The 18,684-nt window shown below is 52.5% G+C and overlaps 2 protein-coding genes across 2 annotated transcripts in view; one reads left to right on the top strand and one right to left on the bottom strand.

Annotated features, from left to right (window-relative positions):
- Positions 1-8,421, bottom strand: part of JAKMIP1 (janus kinase and microtubule interacting protein 1) — a 141,135-nt gene extending 132,714 nt beyond the window's left edge. The window contains exon 1 of the mRNA XM_021100977.1: positions 8,104-8,421. The gene's annotated coding sequence lies outside the window, so the exon portion shown is untranslated. The remainder of the gene's footprint in view (positions 1-8,103) is intronic.
- Positions 2,700-18,684, top strand: part of LOC102165510 (high mobility group protein 20A-like) — a 63,216-nt gene continuing 47,231 nt past the window's right edge. The window contains exons 1-2 of the mRNA XM_021100809.1: positions 2,700-2,747; positions 3,576-3,613. Of these exons, the coding sequence (XP_020956468.1) occupies positions 2,700-2,747; positions 3,576-3,613 (86 nt within the window). The remainder of the gene's footprint in view (positions 2,748-3,575; positions 3,614-18,684) is intronic.

Here is an 18,684-nt window from a genome sequence, read left to right as displayed (position 1 = left end):
TAGGAGCACGGCGGGAATGATCACAGAGGGGGAAACAAAACTCCTTTCAGATCATGATGCTTTCAGAAGAAACCAGATGCCAAAGGGGAGAATAACAGCGGAGGGGCAGGAGTTCCCATTGTGGCTCAGTGGATTAGGAGCCTGACTAGTATCCGTGAGGACACGGGTTTTATCTCTGGCCTCATTCAGTGGGTTAAAGGATCCAGCACTGCCGTGAGCTATGGTGTAGGTCACAGACACGGCTCAGATCCTGCGTTGCTGTGGCTGTGGTGTAGGCCAGCAGCTGTAGCTCTGATTCAACCCCTAACCTGGGAACTTCCATATGCTGCAGGTGTGGCCCTAAAAAGAGAAAAGAAAAAGAAAGGAGTTTCCGTTGTGGTGCAGCATAAATGAATCTGACGAGTATCCATGAGGACACAGGTTCAATCCCTGGCCTCACTCAGTGGGTTAAGGATCTGGCGTTGCCGTGAGGTGTGGTTAGGTCACAGACACGGCTTGGATCCTGCATTGCCGTGGCTGTGGTGTAGGCCAGCAGCTGTAACTCAAATTCATCCCCTAGCCTGGAAATTTCCATATGCCTCAGGTGTGGCCCTAAAAAGCAAAAAAAAAAAAAAAAAAAAAAAAAGCAGAGGAGGGGTGAGCTGGGCATCTCCCTGGGAAGGGCAGGGAAGACCTCTCCAAAGAGGGGAAATTGAAGCGAAGATATGAAGGGTGAGCAGAAGCCAGTTCTGGTGAGGGCAGGTGAATAATGAGCTGGGCAGCAGGTACAAATGCAAAGCATCCAGCACCTACCAGGAACCAACAGAAAGGCGCCTGAGCTGCCTGTGCTGTGCCAGCTGCCTCTCTGGGCCACTGGGCTGGCCCCGTGTCAGCCCTGCTGCCTTTCCACGTTCTGGCATGAAAATGAGAAATCAGCAAATGATTCCCCAGATATCAAGGGCATGTCAAGGCCAGAAGTGGAGGGCACATCCACAACTATCTGATGAGTGGCTGAACCGACACCTTGGTGGGCAGTGGAGGGACAAAGTGGAAACCCCCGAACAGAACCCAGGCAGCTGAGAAGCACTTTGAGCCGTGCTTCAAACTCTATGCACAATAGTCACACGGCAGAAACCACCCAAGTGTCCATCAACAAATGAATGGATGACAAAATGTGGTCCAGCCTTACAATGGAATATTATTCAGCCTTAAAAAGGGATGAAGTACTGCCACCTGCTGTGATCTGGATGAACCTTGAGGACCTGATGCTGAGTGAAAGAAGCCAGACACAGATGGCCTCATATTATAGGAGTCCCTTACATGAAATTCCAGAATCGGGAAATCACAGAGATGGAAGGCAGGCGGGTGGTGCCCAGGGCTGGGGCGGGGGGTGGGGGGGAGGCCGTGACAGAGAGAGCATTCTCCCTGGGGGTGATGAAAGCGTTTTAAAACTAAGAGGTGTTGGCTGTACAACACGGTGAATATACTAAATTATATTCTTTAAAATGGTTATTCTCATGTTGTGGGAACTTCAGTCCAGTAAAAAGGGGGGAGAAAAGGAGGAAAAAAGGAACAATTTCAGTAGAAGAGCCAGGAGACTGTTAAATAAAACCCCATGTCTCAGAGAGCAGACAGGAGTGACCAGCCTCCCGAAGCACTAGGAGAGAGAAAACACAGATGTCGCCAGGTTAAAAGACACAGGAAAGTCCCTCTACCAGATCACTCTGGCCTCCACCATCAATGCCTGGAATCCTCCAGGTTGTCCTGTCCGCCAAAGGAAGCAGGACACCCCTCAGGGATGCGTCCCACCTGCTCCAGGCCCCAGGAAGGGACGAGGGGCCCGTCCAGGTCTCCTGAATCAAAACGCCTCAGAGCTGGAGGCTCGGGGGCCAGCAGGCCGAGCCAGCGCGTCCCCTGCCCTGGCACACATGTGGGTGCTACTGCCACAATGGGCGGCCCTTGGCAGTCCTGGGAGGGTCACAACAGAACCTCCTTTCATTCCCCAAAGTGGTCCTTCGGCCAAGTCTGGGGAGAAAGGACAGCAGGAAACCTGTGTCCACACAGCGCATGGGCCCACTGAGGTCCACTTGGGGTTTGGGGGTGCGTGATGGGTCCCAAGGATGATTCTAGGACCTGGAAAGGATAAAGGGGCCACCCCAAGCCACATAGAGAGGACAGACTGACCCAATCCCCGATTAAGGTGTGGCTGTTCCAGGGGACAGCCATAGCTACTATCCACTGCCCGACACTGGGTCTCTCTTCTTTTTTTTTCTTTTTAGGGCCCCACCTGTGGCACGTGGAAGGTTCCCAGGCTAGGGATCAAATCGGAGCTGCAGCTGCTGGCCTACACCACAGCCACAGCAAGGCCAGATTCAAGCCATATATCTGTGACCTACAGAGCAAATTGCAACGATGCCAGACCCCCCCTGAGCAAGGCCAGGGACCAAACCTTATGGCTACCAGCTGGATCTTAACCCACGGAGCCACAACGGGAACTCCCAGGCCTCTGTCCTTTATTTCACCCTCATAGCCCTGGGGTCTACAGGGACGGGGGTGGGGTTATTCCCATTTCGCAAATGAGGACACTGAGCTGCGAAGAGCTCAAAGGGTGCAGGCGTTCATCCACGGTCAGTTCAAACCCAAGGCTGCCATCGGAGCCTCCGGCGCTAAATTATAATGCCGCTGGTGTTTGCTTTTTCCACAAAACCCCACAAGGCAGCATGGGGCACGATTTAGACTGCGGCTGCCAGTTTGGGATGACGGAGGAGGTCGGAGATGGATGGTGATAATGGTTGCACGACAGTGTGAATGTACTTTTTTTTTTTTTTTTTTTGTCTTTTTAGATCCACACCCAAGGCACAGGGAGGGTCCCAGGCTAGGGGTCAAATTGGAGCTGTAGCTGCCAGCCTACACCACAGCCACAGTAACGCAGGATCCAAGCCACATCTGCAACCCGCACCACAGCTCACAGCAACACCGGATCTTTAACCCACTGAGCAAGGCCAGGGATCGAACCCCCGTCCTCATGGATGCTGGCCAGGTTTAATAACCGCTGAGCCACGACAGGAACTCCTGAATGAATGTACTTTAAAAAAAAAAGTGACTATTTAAAAAGTGACCACTGAACTACACCCTTAAAAAAGGTTAGATGTTAACTACTATTAAATCTTAAATATTGTATATTTAAAACAAAGATATTTTAAGAATTGATGAGGTGTAAGACATTAAGAAACGGCCAAAAAGTTTTTTAGAAAGAGATACTAACTATGGAGCCCACATTCTCTGAACATGGTAAGATTCAAGAGAAGCTAATAAAAATACAAATTCCTGCCCCCCTCGAAAAAAGTAGTAACATGAGCTGCTTGGGTTCAAATCCCTGCTCCCCCATGTCCCAGTTTTGTGACCCTGGGGGCTTCAGAGCCTCCCTGTGCCCACCTGTAGAACAGGAACTGCAGGGCACCTCTTTCTGGGGGTTGTGCCCAGGACTGAATGAACTTAAACCAGAGAGAGAGCACAGGCCAGGGGATGGCAAGCTTCTGCACAGGGCCTGGTGGTAAATGTCTCTGGCTTTCCTGACATCTGCCCCAATTGCCCAGCTCTGCCAGTACAGGACAGAAGTGGCCATCGACAAGAGGTACACAGATGGGCGTGGCTGGGTGCCAATAAAACTTTATCAAATCGAGCTGAGGGCTGATGAGCAGTCGCTTGCACACACCCTGGCACTTGGGAAAGGCTCACCCAAAATTAACTGTTACACTTAAGAAAAACAGCATTTATCGCAGTTCATTTCTGTAGACCAAGGAGCGGTACAGGAATCCTTGCTGCGGTTCTGGAAATAAATACAATCACCAAAGACAAGAGCAGAACCCCTGGCCCCACCGTGGAGCAGCCCCCTCCATCCCTCTCAGCAGGAGGTGGTCCCCTCTCTGCTGCTTTTTTTTTTTTTTTTGGTCTTTTTGCCATTTCTTGGGCCACTCCCGCGGCATATGGAGGTTCCCAGGCTAGGGGTCCAATCGGAGCTGTAACCTCTGGCCTAAGCCAGAGCCACAGCAACTCGGAATCCAAGCCGCATCCGCAACCTACACCACTGCTCACAGCAACACCGGATCGTCAACCCACTGAGCAAGGGCAGGGACCAAACCTGCGACCTCATGGTTCCTAGTCAGATTCGTTAACCACTGCGCCACGACGGGAACTCCCTCTGCTGCTTTGGGGTTGGTTGATTTCCAACCAGCGTGTTAATTACCTCCTTGGCTATTCTGCAAGTACTAGCCCTATAGGAGGGGCTTCTGACCCCTGCCCTTCACAGCAAGAGGCCCCCAGGGACCCCTTCCTTCTCCCTGCCCCTCCCTGCTGACCCAGAGTCGCTGGCTGTCCATCTGGCTTTGGAATGGCATAAGCAGAGAAAACATTTTCCGGAGGCATTCAGGGCTAGAACGACCATCCAGGCTCCCACTGCTGGCCAGCCTTGGGGTCTTTTTCTGAGCCTCAGGCTACAGCAATACCAGTAGCTACTACCAGCTTTAAGGGAAACCGTTTCTATAAAAAGCACCGAGAAGGCTCCTCTGATTGAAAGCTTCTTCCAGCAGCCCTCGAAGAAGGTCGCCTTTGTATTACAGGCATCGGCGTGCTTCCTGGAGCAACACCTAAGCTCCCAGCGAGTGACTCTGGCTGGTTAGTTCCACCTCCGCCTCCACCTCCAGTCAGAGCCCTGCTTGTCAGCTGTTCCCAGAAAGCCTCACCCCGACTGGCGCTGTGCAGTTGAAATCAGATAGTTCACGGCAGGAGTGGGAGTTTAAGCCGCGATGGAGAGCTCTTTTCCTTCTGGGAACATCACTGGAAGAGGAACGGGCACAGAGAGGTCAAGTGACTTGCCCAAAGGCACACAGCCAGCAGGGTCTGAGCTGGTCCTCAACGCAGTGCCTCTGACCTGGCCCTGTCCCCTCACAGCTCGCCGCACCTCAACGGTGGCCACTGCTTTTAACTGTTAGTTCCATTAAGAGTTTTCCTAAGAATTGGGTGGAAATTCCTATAAACACTGCCCGCCGACACTGAGCAGGAAAGGAGTCTCGAAGGAACTGCTCTGGGACCAGGGGACTCTGAACTCAGGATTCCTGCCCCGAGCTCTCGAAACCTGCTCACGCAAGTCTGCACAACTGGAATCAGCCAACATGGCAGCTGCCCCCGTCCTCCCTCGTTGCCACTTATTGAGTAGTGAATATTTAGCTAATTGGCCTGATGGTCTCAGCGTGGGAAGGACAAAGAGGGCCCCTAACTGGGGCGTTTGCTCCATGACAAAGCTAAAGGAGTTATTTTCTTAAATCGCTTATCACACACTCCATCATTGTCACAACCACTTATTCAAGTGCCGCTAATGCCCAGAGACTGCACTTCTGAGGCCCACACCGACTCAGCCAAGGAGAGACCACCGCCCTCAGATGAACAGGAGATGGAGGTTCAGAGAGGTTAATCCTCTTGCCCAAGACCACACAGCCAAAGGGAACAGGACACAGGTGAGCAGAGCTTCAGAAGCCCTGCAGGTTGGCCCAACCACTTCAAGGGAGGGGGCCAATCAAGATACACTGCAATCACCCCAGTCTCTTCGAGGAGGTCCCCCATTTCAGTTAGAAAGCCCAAATGCTTCCTACTTGCCCAATCACAGCTGAGTGAGGGGCAGGGCCCCACGGCAACCCCGGCGGTCTGGCTCCAGGGCCTGCAGAGAGACAGGTCCTGTGCTATTGGAGGTAAACAGCCACAGTGCACTGGGGTGATCGCTGCAGGTTTACAGCTCCCCCAGAAATGCTTCCTCCTGCCCCTCCTCTGCCAGCCCCACCTCGCTCTGTGTGCTAGGAGAGCAGGCTCCATCCTGCCTCCGGGTCAGGGAGAGGGGAGCCGTCGTGCTCCCCCCTCTGTACGTGTCTCTCTTACAGCGCTGGCAGGATGGGGGCCCGTGTGACAGCCTCCCCAGGGAGACGGAGCCCCCCCAAAGACAGGCTGCCTCTCAGACCTCACTGAGCCCCTGGTCTCCAGTGGGCAGGTCTGCTTAAGGACAAATGACACAAGGGTGGCACACGTAAAGATGTAAAGTTCTCTGAGACATGAGAGGACCCACAATCTGTTTGGCAGAGTCAGGGAACACCACAAAGACGCAACATAAGAGCCGGGCCTTACTGTATGCATAGGAGTTCTCCAGACAGACGAGGGAGGGGGACATTTCCGGGTGAGACACAGCATGTGGGGAAAAGCTAAGCCTGAAGACCAGTCTGAGGACACAGAGATGGCACATGCAGCTGAGACAATGTGGCAAGGAGAGCTGGGCCAGGGAAGCTGGGATTGAGGAACCTGAGAGGTCACGGGCGCAGAGGGAAGCGCGGGTGGCTGATGAAGGAGGAAAATGGCAATGAACTCATCTGTTGGACCTGCACTCCGACCCTTTGAGGGGCTTCTCGCTGTGACAGATTCAAGGCAAGTGGTAGCCCAGACTCTGAGTGGAAAGGTTCACCATTACTGATCACACGGGGGAGTCTCAACAACAAACACTGTGCAACCACCCATAGGCCTCCATCAAGTTATATAAAACAAAACTTTGCTGAGAGAGGCAAATGCCCTGCGGTGCCAGCACCCCTGGGTGTGTGGGGGGATGCTACCCCTCCTCCTCTTCCCCAAAGCTGCCCCTCCCCCTCACACATGGGGGCTCACAGAAGATCCACCCACCTGCCTGAAGCCCTGGAAGAGAAGCCAGTTCCTCGCATGGCCTCACCCCACCCCAGCGGGTCACCCTGAGTTGGGAGGAGGGATCCTTAGGCCTGATATTTACTCTGGGCCTGAAGCTGCCCCTTGCCCCCACCCCCAGACCTCTCAGTCTGGTCTGGGGGGCAGAGGCCACCAGATGGGACAGCAGTGTGTCCAGCTCTGCCATACAGGGAAGCTTGTTCTAGAAGGAGCCGTCCAGTTGAAGGAGGGGCGTTCCCGGAGAGGGAACAGCACGAGCAAAGGCCAAGGACAGCGTGCCTGTGAGTGTGCATGGAAGGGGTGGGGGCGGCGGAGGAGGACCTGCGGTTAGATACAGTATCTCTGAAGCTTAAAAAGCTGGGCAGAGGCTGGCAGAGAGCCCAGGCCAGCCAGGACATCAGGAGAAGGGCAGAGTAGTGTTGGGTGGGGAGGGGAGGTGGTGTGTGTACGATGGGGGTGCTTTTAGGAGAAAGATTCCAGCCTGAGAAGCAGCCTCTATCAGGGATGACGAGGCCAGATCCTCAGGAGCAAAGAGGGTGGAGTGATGGAGGGGGGCCGGGGGCAAAGGCGCTGCAGGCCGGAGGCGGCTGGCCTGAACGCAGAGCGTCCTGCAAGGTGCCTGGCCCTGGAGAGAGCCAATCCCAGTGCACCATCTCCCAAGGCCCAGTGCGCCCAGGGCGCGCCGGCCAGGCAGGAGGGTGGGTACCAGCCTTTCTTCCCATTTCTCCAGCCTCCTCCCCAGCGCCCACGTGGGCGGAGCAGCGTGGGGGGGGGGGTGCGTGGCAGGGGCTGAGGCAGCGTGTGCGTGCGTGGGGTGGGGGTGCCGGCGGGGTGGCCTCGCCCTCCCGGCCCCCTGCCGCCAAGGCGCGGCCCAGGCTCATCCTCCGTGCCACCTCAGCCGGCCGGCGATCAGGGGATCCAGACCTACCTACTCAGTGGGTGGGACACGGAGGGAACCGGCCAGCCACGCCCCCCCGCGCCACTCCCAGGAGGCACCCGGTGGGTTCCCCTCCCCCTCAGTTTGGGGGCAGAATGGGGAGAGGAGTGGGAACGGGGGTGGCGTGAGGAAGAGAGGAGGGCTGGGGGCGGGAAAAGGAGGGGGCCTATGTGGGGAGGCGACGCAGAGTCCTCCGGCTGGGAGACGTTGAAGGGGGATTTGGAGGGGAGTGGGGGATGGGAATGGAAGGGTGGGGAACCTAGGAGGTGAGATGCGAGAGTGGCAGCGGAATCAAAAGGGGGCGCGAAGGCTGGAGGAGGGGAGGGAAGGTGGGCGATGGGGCGGGGCAGCACCGGTCACTGCGTCCATTACCACTGGGTCAGCCCATCGGTCGCGGGGTCCGCGGTCCCCTTTGGCCAGCGCGCGTCTCCCGCCCCCGGCGCACCTGTACCCACCTGCTCGGTGCTCAGGCCCGAGCCGGGCAGCAGCAGCGGGCGTAGCGAGCGCAGCCCCGCGCCGCATCCTCCGGCCGCCCCCTCCCCGCCCCGAGCTTACGCTGCCGCTGCCGCCGCCCCCGCCTTAAAAAGGACAAAACGGAACGGAAAAAGGATGCATGCAAAAAAAAAAAAAAAATCGTAAGAAGCAAATGAGGAAGACGGGCTGGCGCGCACGCGGCTCGGTGGGGCGGGGGTCGAGGTGCAGCGACGCCGGTGATCCTGCTCCGGGCAGCTGGCCGGCGCGTGCCGCACACTCCCGGCTGCAGCTCCTTGGGCCGCCCGGCGCCCGGCTCGCAGAGCGGCCCCGCCCCTCACCCAGGGCGCCCCTCTGGTTGGCCCGTCCTCCTGCCAGTCAGTTGGGAGGGCCCGGTACTTGCCCCGCCTCCGCCCGGGGTAAATGCCGGGAGCGGTTCTGCTGCCGAGAGCAGAGTTTTTCCGAAGAGGCCTGAGCGTGCGCAGTGGGCCCCGTGGCCGGTGCCAGGGATGGGTTGGGATTCAACGCGGGCTCCTCCAGCCTAGCCGGCCGACGGTCGCTGGATCGAGGCTGCCCCCGGGAGGGGCTTTCGGCTCCATCTGGAGCTAAGGACCCCGGGAAGGCTCACACCCAGTTTGATGGGCGTATGCATATAACCTGGGGCTGTGGCCATTCTGGGCCATCCGTGGGCTGGAAGGCACAACCACCATAGGTACCGTTTTCCCCCTTTGTAGAGATGAATGGAAAATGTTGGTGACACAGTCCACAAATGGCAGAGCCAGGGGTCTTACTCTTGAGCCAGTAGCTTTCACCACCAGGCAAAACAGCATCCCCAAACAGTGGTAGAATGAACAGTGTGACGTCCAGCTGGGGCTTGAAGGAAGCCTACAATTTAGCAAAGAGTCATTCATACAGTTTTGTTTCACAAATATTTATTTATGCATTTTTAAAGTTAAAGTGTAGTTGATTTACTATACTGGGCTGATTTCTGCTGCACAGCAAAATGACCCAGTCAAATACGTATATACACTCCTTTTCTTATATCTTCTATCCTGGTTTATCCCAAGGGATTGGATGTAGTTGCCTGTGCTGTGCAGTAGGATCTCATTGCTTATCTATTCTAAATATAATAGTTTGCGTCTGCCAAGCCCAAACTCCCAGTCCATCCCACTCCCTCCCCCCTCCCCCTTGGCAACACAAGTCTGTTCTGTTTTGTAAATGGGTTCACTTGTCGTTTCTCAAATATTGTACCAGGTATACATTCTATGTACCAGGTAACCATTAAGATCTAGAGATACCACAGTGAAAAACAAAACAAAACAAAACAAAAACAGAAAGCCAATAAGCTGCTTCCTGAATTTCACATTCTAGCAAAGAGAAATGAAGAAAGAGCATCCACTTAACAGGTAACCATCCTGATTGGAGGAAAATGTGGCATATTTAAGAGTCTAAAAAAAGAGTGGGTGTCTCCAGGCCACAGAGAGATGAGTGGGAGAGTGGGGAAAGATGAAAATGGGGAGGTGGGCAGAGGCCAGCAGACGTAAGATTTTGTTGGCTATGGGAAAGAATTTGGAGTGTATCCTGAGATAACCTCCCCAGAGGACCACTGTCAGATTTATGTATTTAAAATGTACAAGTCAGGATAAACTAAGTTTAGCCCCAGTAACAAACCGGAATCTCACCATCTTGTTTCTTGCTCCCACATGGGCCAGCAGGGGGCTCTGCTTGCTCTGGTGAATCAGGAGCCCAAGTGGATGGAGGCTCTGTCTTAACCCATGTACCCACAATATTTTGGGCAGTTGGAATGAAAGATGGCAAACTGCCCTGACTTTTCAAGTTTCCCCTTGGAAGAGACATATCACTTTCCTTCCTGGTTCCTTGGCCAAAGCAAGTTGCAGGACCACACCTGACTTGAATCCGGGTGGGAAGTGCAGACCTCATGTGTTCCAGGTAGAGGGGGAGAACTGGAAAATCTGTGAACAGGTCTGAGACTCTCAGTGACAGATGCATGATGGCCTGTGGATGGTGGACAGTGTAGATCAAAGAAGCAGGTGGGTGTGGCTTTGGTGACAAGGGACAGGAGCTTCAGAGAGAGTCAAGCAATCAAACTGGCAAGACTTGCTCAAGGCTTGGACAGGGGTAGGAGAGAGGAGGCATCAGGGATGGGCCCCACTGCGATGGCTGAATCGAGTTCCAAGACAATCCAACCTTGAGGTTCTAACTCCCGGGATGTCGGAATGTGACTGCTTTTGGAAATAGGGTCATTGCGGATTAACTAGGTAAGATGAGCTTGTACTAAAGGGGGGTGGGCCTTAAGACCGTCCAACTGGTGTCATTATAAATAGGGGAGATTTCAACAGATGCACACAAGGAGAATGACTGCGTACATGAAGGCAGAAAGCAGAGAGATGTATCAATAAACCAATGAATGCCAAAGATTGCCAGCAAACCCCCAGAAGCTAGAAGAGAGCCTTGAAACAGGTCATTCCCTGACACCTTCAGAGGATTCATGGCCATGCTGATACCCTGACCCCAGACTTCTAGCTTCCAGAACTGAGAAACAATACATTTCTCTTGTTTAAGCCACTCAGCTTGGAGTACATTGATACATTGTTAGAGATTGTATTAGGCAATCTAAATGCCAACCATACAGTTGGCTTAAACAAATTAGCCATTTTTTCTCACTCAACAACAAAGCCCAAGGTAGGCCAGCCCTTATCTTATCCTCTTTCACTCCTTCTTCAGCATATAATTTTCTTCTTCATCCTCATGGGGGCAAGATGGCTGCTATTCCCCCAGCATCTCACCACTATTCCAGTCAAGAAGAAAAGGAGGAGTTCCCATTGTGGCGCAGTGGTTAACGAATCCGACTAGGAACCATGAGGTTGCGGGTTCGATCCCTGGCCTTGCTCAGTGGGTTGGGGACCTGGCGTTGCTGTGAGCTGTGGTGTAGGTTGCAGACGCGGCTCGGATCCCGAGTTGCTGTGGCCCTGGCGTAGGTTGGTGGCTATAGCTCCGATTCGACCCTAGCCTGGGAACCTCCATATGCCGCAGAAGCGGCCCTAGAAAAGGCAAAAAGACAAAAAAAAAAAAAAAAAAAAAAGAAGAAAAGGAAAGGCAAAAGGCATACCTTGATTGGGTTTGTTCCCTTTAACCACTTTCTTGGAAACTCCTCCCAGGGACCCCTATTCTTGGACCAGGTCAGTGTCACATGACCACCCCTAGCTTCATGGAAAATATTTTTTGTTTTTATGGCTGAACCCACAGCACATGGAAGTTCTTGGGTCAGGGCTGAATCCAAGCCACAGCTGCTACATAGGGCTGTGGCAACACCAGATCCTTTAACCCACTATGCTGGGCCAGGGATCAAACACGCACCTCTGCAGTGACACAAGCCACTGCAGTCAAATTCTTAACCCACTGTGCCACAGAGGGAACTCTGAAATTTTTTAAAAATTAAGAGGGGTTCATTGTCGCCTGAAACACATTCAGGGTTCCATTGGTGAGGAAAAGGGGAGAGTGGATTTTGAGCAGTAAGTAGCGGTGGTAGACTAGGTTTCATAGGACCTGGAGCTTCCACAATTTGGGAGGTTCTCTTTAAGAAAAAAAAGAAATGTTTAAATTACAATATAAAATTAGGTACCAGGAGTTCCCGTTGTAGTGCAGCAGAAATGAATCTGTAGGAACCATGAGGTTGCGAGTACGATCCCTGGCCTCGCTCAGTGGGTTAAGGATCCAGCGTTGCCAGGAGCTGTGGTGTAGGTCGCAGACACAGCTTGGATTTGATGTTGCTGTGGCTCTAGCGTAGGCTGGCGGCTGCAGCTCCAGTTGGACCCCTAGCCTGGGAACCTCCATATGCCTCGGGTGCGGCCTTAAAAAGCAAAAACAAACAAAACAAAATTCGGTGCCAAAGTAAATATTTATTTAGAATAGTTTAAAAAATCATAGCAAATGTTTAAATGTTTCAAGTTCTCAGATATCGCAAACATTACAAAATACAGAAAAATAATAGTTTTTAAATTATGTGATATCCACCTTTATAAGATCGTTCTCTACAATTTTTTGACTTTTTCATCCTTGTGGACTGTCCTTCATAGGGCAGTAATTTTGCAATATTTTTTCTATGGAGAAAATAGGCAATTCAGTGTACTTTTCTGGTAACGGATTTTTTAAAGTGTTCATTATAAAACTCTTTTGGCCTCATAACTCATGAACAGTCGTCATGTATATTTTTTAGATCGCTGTCAAATTTGGGAAAACCTCTATCATCCTTTCATTAAATGAACACTAAGATTGAAAATTCGCTTTATTTTTTTTTTCAGTTTCCTCATCATAATTTTATACGTTTTCAGGATAAAAGTCAGTTGTACAAATTCAAACAAGTCTTTGCCAAATTGTACAAATCTTCCAGAAGATGACTCAGGCCAGCTCTTCCAAAACCCACGGAGCGGGGAGGGGAACCTCAGAACAGCAGGGCCCAGGAATCAGCATTTTACTAAGTGCCCCGGGGGGGGATTCCGGTGTCTGCTGAGGCCTGAGAGGCCTGGATTAGGTGATTCCAAGATGGCCTTGTAAGGTCTGTAAATCCAGGTCTCCCCGTTGGAAGAACTTTCTTTTACCTCTTTACCTTTTGTTTTTGTTTCTGTTTCTTAGGGCTGCACCTGCGGCACACGGAAGCTCCCAGGCTAGGGGTTGAATCTGAGCTGCAGCTGCCAGCCTCCACCACAGCCACAGCCACAGCAAAGTGGGATCGGAGCCACGTCTTTGACCTGCACCACAGCTCACAAGCAATGCCAGCTCCTTAACCCACTTAGCAAAGCCGGGGATCGAACCCACATCCTCATGGATACTACTCAGATTCGGTACCGCTGAGCCACAATGCGAACTTGCAAGAATCACCTTTTAAACCTCATTCCTCCCCTACCCATACATGTACCTCGCACCCAGTGGCCCTGGGTTGGCACACCTGGAAGCCACTGAGAGGCCTACACAGGGCTAAGGACCATATACACGTGTCCCAGTAAACTCACACCCAGACATCCTTCACTCAGCTTCCCCTCAGCTGCACCCCCCAAATGCCTTCCGCCACCCCAACACCTACCAACACGGGAGGAAGTAGGATGGGGAAATCAGAGGGAGAAAGATGGTGGGTGTTTGGGGCTGAACTGTGCCACACACACACACACACACACACACACACACACACACAGTGATGTGTTGGGGTCCCAACCCCCGCACCTCAAACCGTGAATGTATTTAAAGTCTGTAATGAGCTCATTAAGGTGAATGAGGTCTTAAGGACGGTTCCTAAGCCGATGACTGGTGTCCTTGTAAGAACAGATTAGGACAGAGACATGCGCAACGGGAAGGCCACGCAAGGACAAAGCGGGGAGCCAGCCCCCCGCCAGCTAAGGAAAGAGGCCTCTGGGGGAACCAACCCCGCCTCCCAGATCCTCAACTTGGACTTGCAGCCTCTGGAATTGTGAGAAAATATTCCTGTGCCACCCAGCCTATGGTCCTTCGTCATGGCAGCCTTAGCAGTGGGCTTGACCAATTGTGGCTAAAACGCCTCACTTTTGCAAAATTGTCAAAACTCTCGGACCACCAGAACCCATGGCTCAGGCCCTCCCAGGCGCTGGAGGCACCTGCAGCTTCACCCTCCTTAGCTTTGCAGTGAATCCACGTCTGCTGCCGTGTGCTCTCCGCACGCCCTTAGGACAAGCTTACAAGGCAGGTACCATCACTTCCTCCTCATTAGGGATCGGGGGCCCCAGGGCCCAGACCCAGCCAGCAGCAACACGGGGGCCAAGAGCCCGCCCTTCTTCTCCAAAGCGGCCTCCCCGGCACATGGGACTTACTGGGCGCGACCCAGGCCTGGATGTCACAGGGGAGATACATTTTCGCTCAGCGTGAAGACACAGGCTCTCATCAGAAAGGCTGCTCTGAGAAGCTGCAGCCCCCATGCCTGTGATGGCTGTGACCTTGTAAGAGTGTTGAGGCTTGTGCCTGTCCCTGCAGGAGCCTGGCTGCCTTAGCTGGGTCCTGGGGCTGCCACGTGCGAGCTGGTGACCTTCGGCAAGGGGTGGCACTTCTACATTCCTCAGTTTCCTCATCTGCAAAGTGGAGTGTGTGACAGTAAGAACCTCCTAGCCTTGGGGTGGCAGTAAATGAGCTAATATATATGATCTGTATTGGTTTCCTGAGGCTGTATTCGTCAATGACCATGAATCGGAAGGCTTAAAAACCACAAAAATGTGTTGTCTCGTGGTATTATAGGGCAGAAGCTCCAAATCAAGGTATTGGCAGGGGTGCGCTCCCTCTGGAAGCTCTAGGAGAAAGTTCTTTCTTGTCTCAGGTGCTGGTGGCTCCAGGTTTTCCTTGGCTTGAGGCCGTGTCGCCCTGGTGTCCGTGTCCACCTCCACCTTCACGTGACCTTCGCCTCCGTGTCTTGTCCTTTCACTCTGTGGAGGGCTCACCCAGATAACCCGGTATGGGCTCCTCTCAAGACCCCTTCACTTAATCACATCCGCAAAGACCCCTTTCCCAAATGAGTTCACACGTGCAGTTTCCAGGATGTTATTGTAAATTAGGTAATTATTCAACTACCTCGTGATCAGTCCTAAGGAAGAAGAGAAAATGCTGGGAGAGCAGGTAACATGGAGCTTGGCTTGGTCTGAGGGTCAGAGCGTCCTCCTTGAGGAAGTTAGCGCTGAGTATCAGCTCCTGGAAGAAGACAAAGACAGAGTGTTCCAGGGAGAGTGAGCCGCGGCGTGGAGGCCCCAAGTTTGGACTTGACCGTCCAGTTGACAGGGGGCCATGGAGAGTTCTTGGGGAAGGGCCTTTGCGACGGGGTTAAAGGTGGCCTCGTGAGTATGTGCGGAAGAGCAGGTGGGCCCCACCGGCTCCACTGAGGATTCTACAGCCACCGACAGGCAGCCACTGGGTGCTGGTGCTCTGCAGGGGCCCCTGGACCACGGCATGGAAACTGCTCATCTCTGCCCTCAGGGGCTCATGGGCCAGTTGAGGCAGAAGGGTAGATGAGCCATTACCATGGGGAAGCCCGGGACCCTAGGAGTGCAGGGGAAGGAACTCCTAGGGCCATTTAGGGAGTCCAGAGGGGCTTCCTGGAGGAAGAAGCACTTGAGCTGAGGTTAGATCTCGTTGGAGGAAGCACGCCTTCCAGTCAGGGAACCTCCTGTGCTGAGGGACCAAGGAGGCTTCAAGACCAGGAGGTGGATTTCAGCCTGCTGCCCCCTAGAGGGCACTCAAGGTTAAGAGGCATGACCTCTTGGTGGTGGGTGGAGCTGATTGACCAGCAGGGGCATTTGGGTGGAGACTGGGGTGACATGGAGGCAAGACACCACTGAATTGTTGAGGATGAAGAAGGTTGAGGGTGAGAACCAGGACGGGGTGAGCCATGGTCCCAGAAAGACTGATCAGGACCCTTTAAATGACCTGCCCTCTGAGTGGTGACCTAGGCAGGGTGGGGTGGGGGGTAATAACAGGAGCAAACATTGGTCAAAATTGCCCTTGAGTACTGACTTATTTAACCCGCACCACTGACCTAGAGAGAAAGAGCGAGGTTAGGTAACTTGCCCAAGATCACACAGCCGGTAGAGCTGGAATTCAAACCCTGGCAAGCCTGGCTCTGGGGGTAAATAAACACATTGCTAATTACAACGAAGCTTTATTGGAGTCCCCCTTGTGGCTCAGTGGTAATGAACCTGACTAGTATCCATGAGGACGTGAGTTCGATCCCTGGCCCGTTCAGTGGGTTAAGGATCTGGCATGGCATTGAGCTTGGTCTCGGTCACAGAAGTGGCTAGGACCTGGCATTGCTGTGGCAGTGGCATAAGCCGGCAGCTGCAGCTCTGATTTGACCCCTAGCCTGGGCGCTTCCATATGCTGCGGGTATGGCTCTAAAAGGAAAAACAAACAAACAAAAAAAAAACCCTAACTTTTCCTGAGCATTTGCTCTGTACCACGTACTGGGTTGAGCTTCACATATATTAACTAGGTTAATCCCTACCATATCCTGGGAAACTGTAGAGAGTAAAAGTTCAATAATCTGCCTAAGGTTCCCAGCTGGTAAGTTGCAGGGCCAGGACTCAAACCAGCCAGCCTGGTCTCCCAGCGACAGACACCACTGTGCCCCTCTGTAGTTTCCTAAGTAGCAGGAAACTACTTTGGGGCTATAGGGGAGGTGCTTAGGGAAAGCGTCAGGCGTCCGCCTGAGGCGAGGGGTGCAGAAATCCCCCAGCTGCGTGAAGGACAGGAAGGAGGGCAAGGCAGCACCAGGCTCTGTCGCTGGCTTGGCCACATATTAGCTGTGTCCCTGGGACAAGTCCCATGGCCTCTCTGAGCCTGGATCTCCTCCATCAAATAGAGAGGATGCCACACCCCACACCTGCCAGACAGTCTAGGCTGTGAATCCTTTGATCCCAAGGTCATCACGAACCTCAGTTCCCGCCTCTGAGTAATGGGAAGAACAGAACCTACTTCGTAGGCTCCTTAGTCTATTTAAATAAATTCTGATCTCGATGCACCTAAAACAGGGTTGGAGCTGTTAGACTACTCAGTTGGTGAATAGTGCCAGTAACCATAGCAGAAATCTTGCCTCCTCCCATCCCTGCAGAGCAGGCATGTGATGCTCATTTTCTGAATGAGACAGTGGGGACTCAGAGGGGCCAGGTCCCTCTGACAAAAAAAGATCCGGAAACTACAGCCAGGTCTCTGTGACCCCATGCGCTCCATCAATTCACTTCCAACTCCAAAGGATGCTGATGGGAACTCTGCTGAGAGAAAACAGCTGTCTGATTCCATTTATATAATTGTATCAAAATGACAAAATTCTAGAAATAGAGAAGTGATCAGTGGTTGCCAGGAGTTGGAGAGAGGGTGAGGAGATGGCTGTGGCTATGAAGGTTTAGCAGGAGGGATCCTTGTCTGGAGCTCTTCCGTGTCTTCACTGTGCCGGTGGGCACACGCAGCTACACATGTGATACAACTGCATAGGACTAAACACACACGAGTTCGTGGAAAGCCAGGGAAATCTGAATAAGGTGGATGGCTAGGATCAAAGTTAATTGTCCCTCAGGTGATATTTTTCTGTAGTTTTCCAAGATGTTAACATTGGGAGAAACTGGGGGAAGAGTGTATTGTGTTACTCTGTATCTTTTCTTACAGCTACACATGAATCTACAATTCTCTTAAAATAAAAAGCTTTCAAATCTATTCTCCAAGTCCATGATTTTTTTTCCTGTGGAAAGGATCATTTGTGCCATAAATTAGATTCCAGATATAAGTGATATCATATGGTATTTGTCTTTCTCTTTCTGACTGACTGCACTCAGGATGAGAGTCTCCAATTCCATCCATGTTGCTGCAAATGGCATGGTTTCCTTCTTTTTCATGGCTGAGTAGTGTTCCATTGTGTGTATATACCACATCTTCCTAATCCAATCATTGTTGCCAAGGGAGAGGGGGAGGGAGTGGGGTGGTTGGAGAGCTTGGGGTTAGTAGATACAAACTATTGCCTTTGGAATGGATTAGCAATGAGATCCTGCTGTGTAGCCCTGGGAACTATGTCTAGTCACTTATGATGGAGCATGAGAATGTGCAAAAATAGAATGTATACATGTATGTGTAACTGGGTCACCATACTCTACAGTAGAAAAAAATTGTATTGGGGAAATAACTATTTTTTTTTTTTTTTGGTCTTTTTGCTATTTCTTGGTCTTGGGCCGCTCCCACGGCATATGGAGATTTCCAGGCTAGGGGTCCAATCGGAGCTGTAGCCACCGGCCTACACCAGAGCCACAGCAACGCGGGATCCGAGCCGCGTCTGCAACCTACACCACAGCTCACGGCAACGCCGGATCGTTAACCCACTGAGCAAGGGCAGGGACCGAACCCGCAACCTCATGGTTCCTAGTCGGATTCGTTAACCACTGCGCCACGACGGGAACTCCAGGAAATAACTATTACAAATAATAATAATAATAAATAACCTATGGGGGAAAAAAAAGCTTTCGAGAAAACATTTCCAAAAAGACAATGGCGACCATTAAGGTAGCTGACTGAGGCTCTTGCCTGGGGCAGGGGGATGGCTCAGAGGGCCTGTGGGACTTTCCTCCAGAAGCAGCCTGGATGGGGCCAGGCAGGCAGAGTGCCAAGTTCTCCACCAGCGTCAGGGCAGGGGGCAACTCTCAGCCCCAAGGCCCCCGTGCCAGGATGGGCTTCTCTCTTCTCCTTTCCACCTTTTAATGAAAACCGCTTTCTGTGGGCTGTTTCTGGTTCTACGAATAATGCATGCTCCTTGCAAAGGATGCAAACAATACAGGCAGATATGAAGCGAAAACCAAAGACACCTTGAATCTGAGTGGCTCCCATGAGCTCTCGGGCGAGCAGCCCTTCACCCCTCCCCTTTGTGGGCAGAGACATGCAAACAATTTACATGAATGGACTCCGTTTATGAGTGGTATTTTCACTACAGATGCTTCTCCCTCCCCACTCCGCTATCACATCCCCACCAGGTAGCCCGTGTGAGCAACCTCCTTTGTTTT

This window comes from Sus scrofa, chromosome 8, assembly GCF_000003025.6.
Source record: "Sus scrofa isolate TJ Tabasco breed Duroc chromosome 8, Sscrofa11.1, whole genome shotgun sequence".
NCBI classification, from domain to species: Eukaryota; Metazoa; Chordata; class Mammalia; order Artiodactyla; family Suidae; genus Sus; species Sus scrofa.
This window is presented reverse-complemented; position numbering and strand designations above follow the sequence as displayed.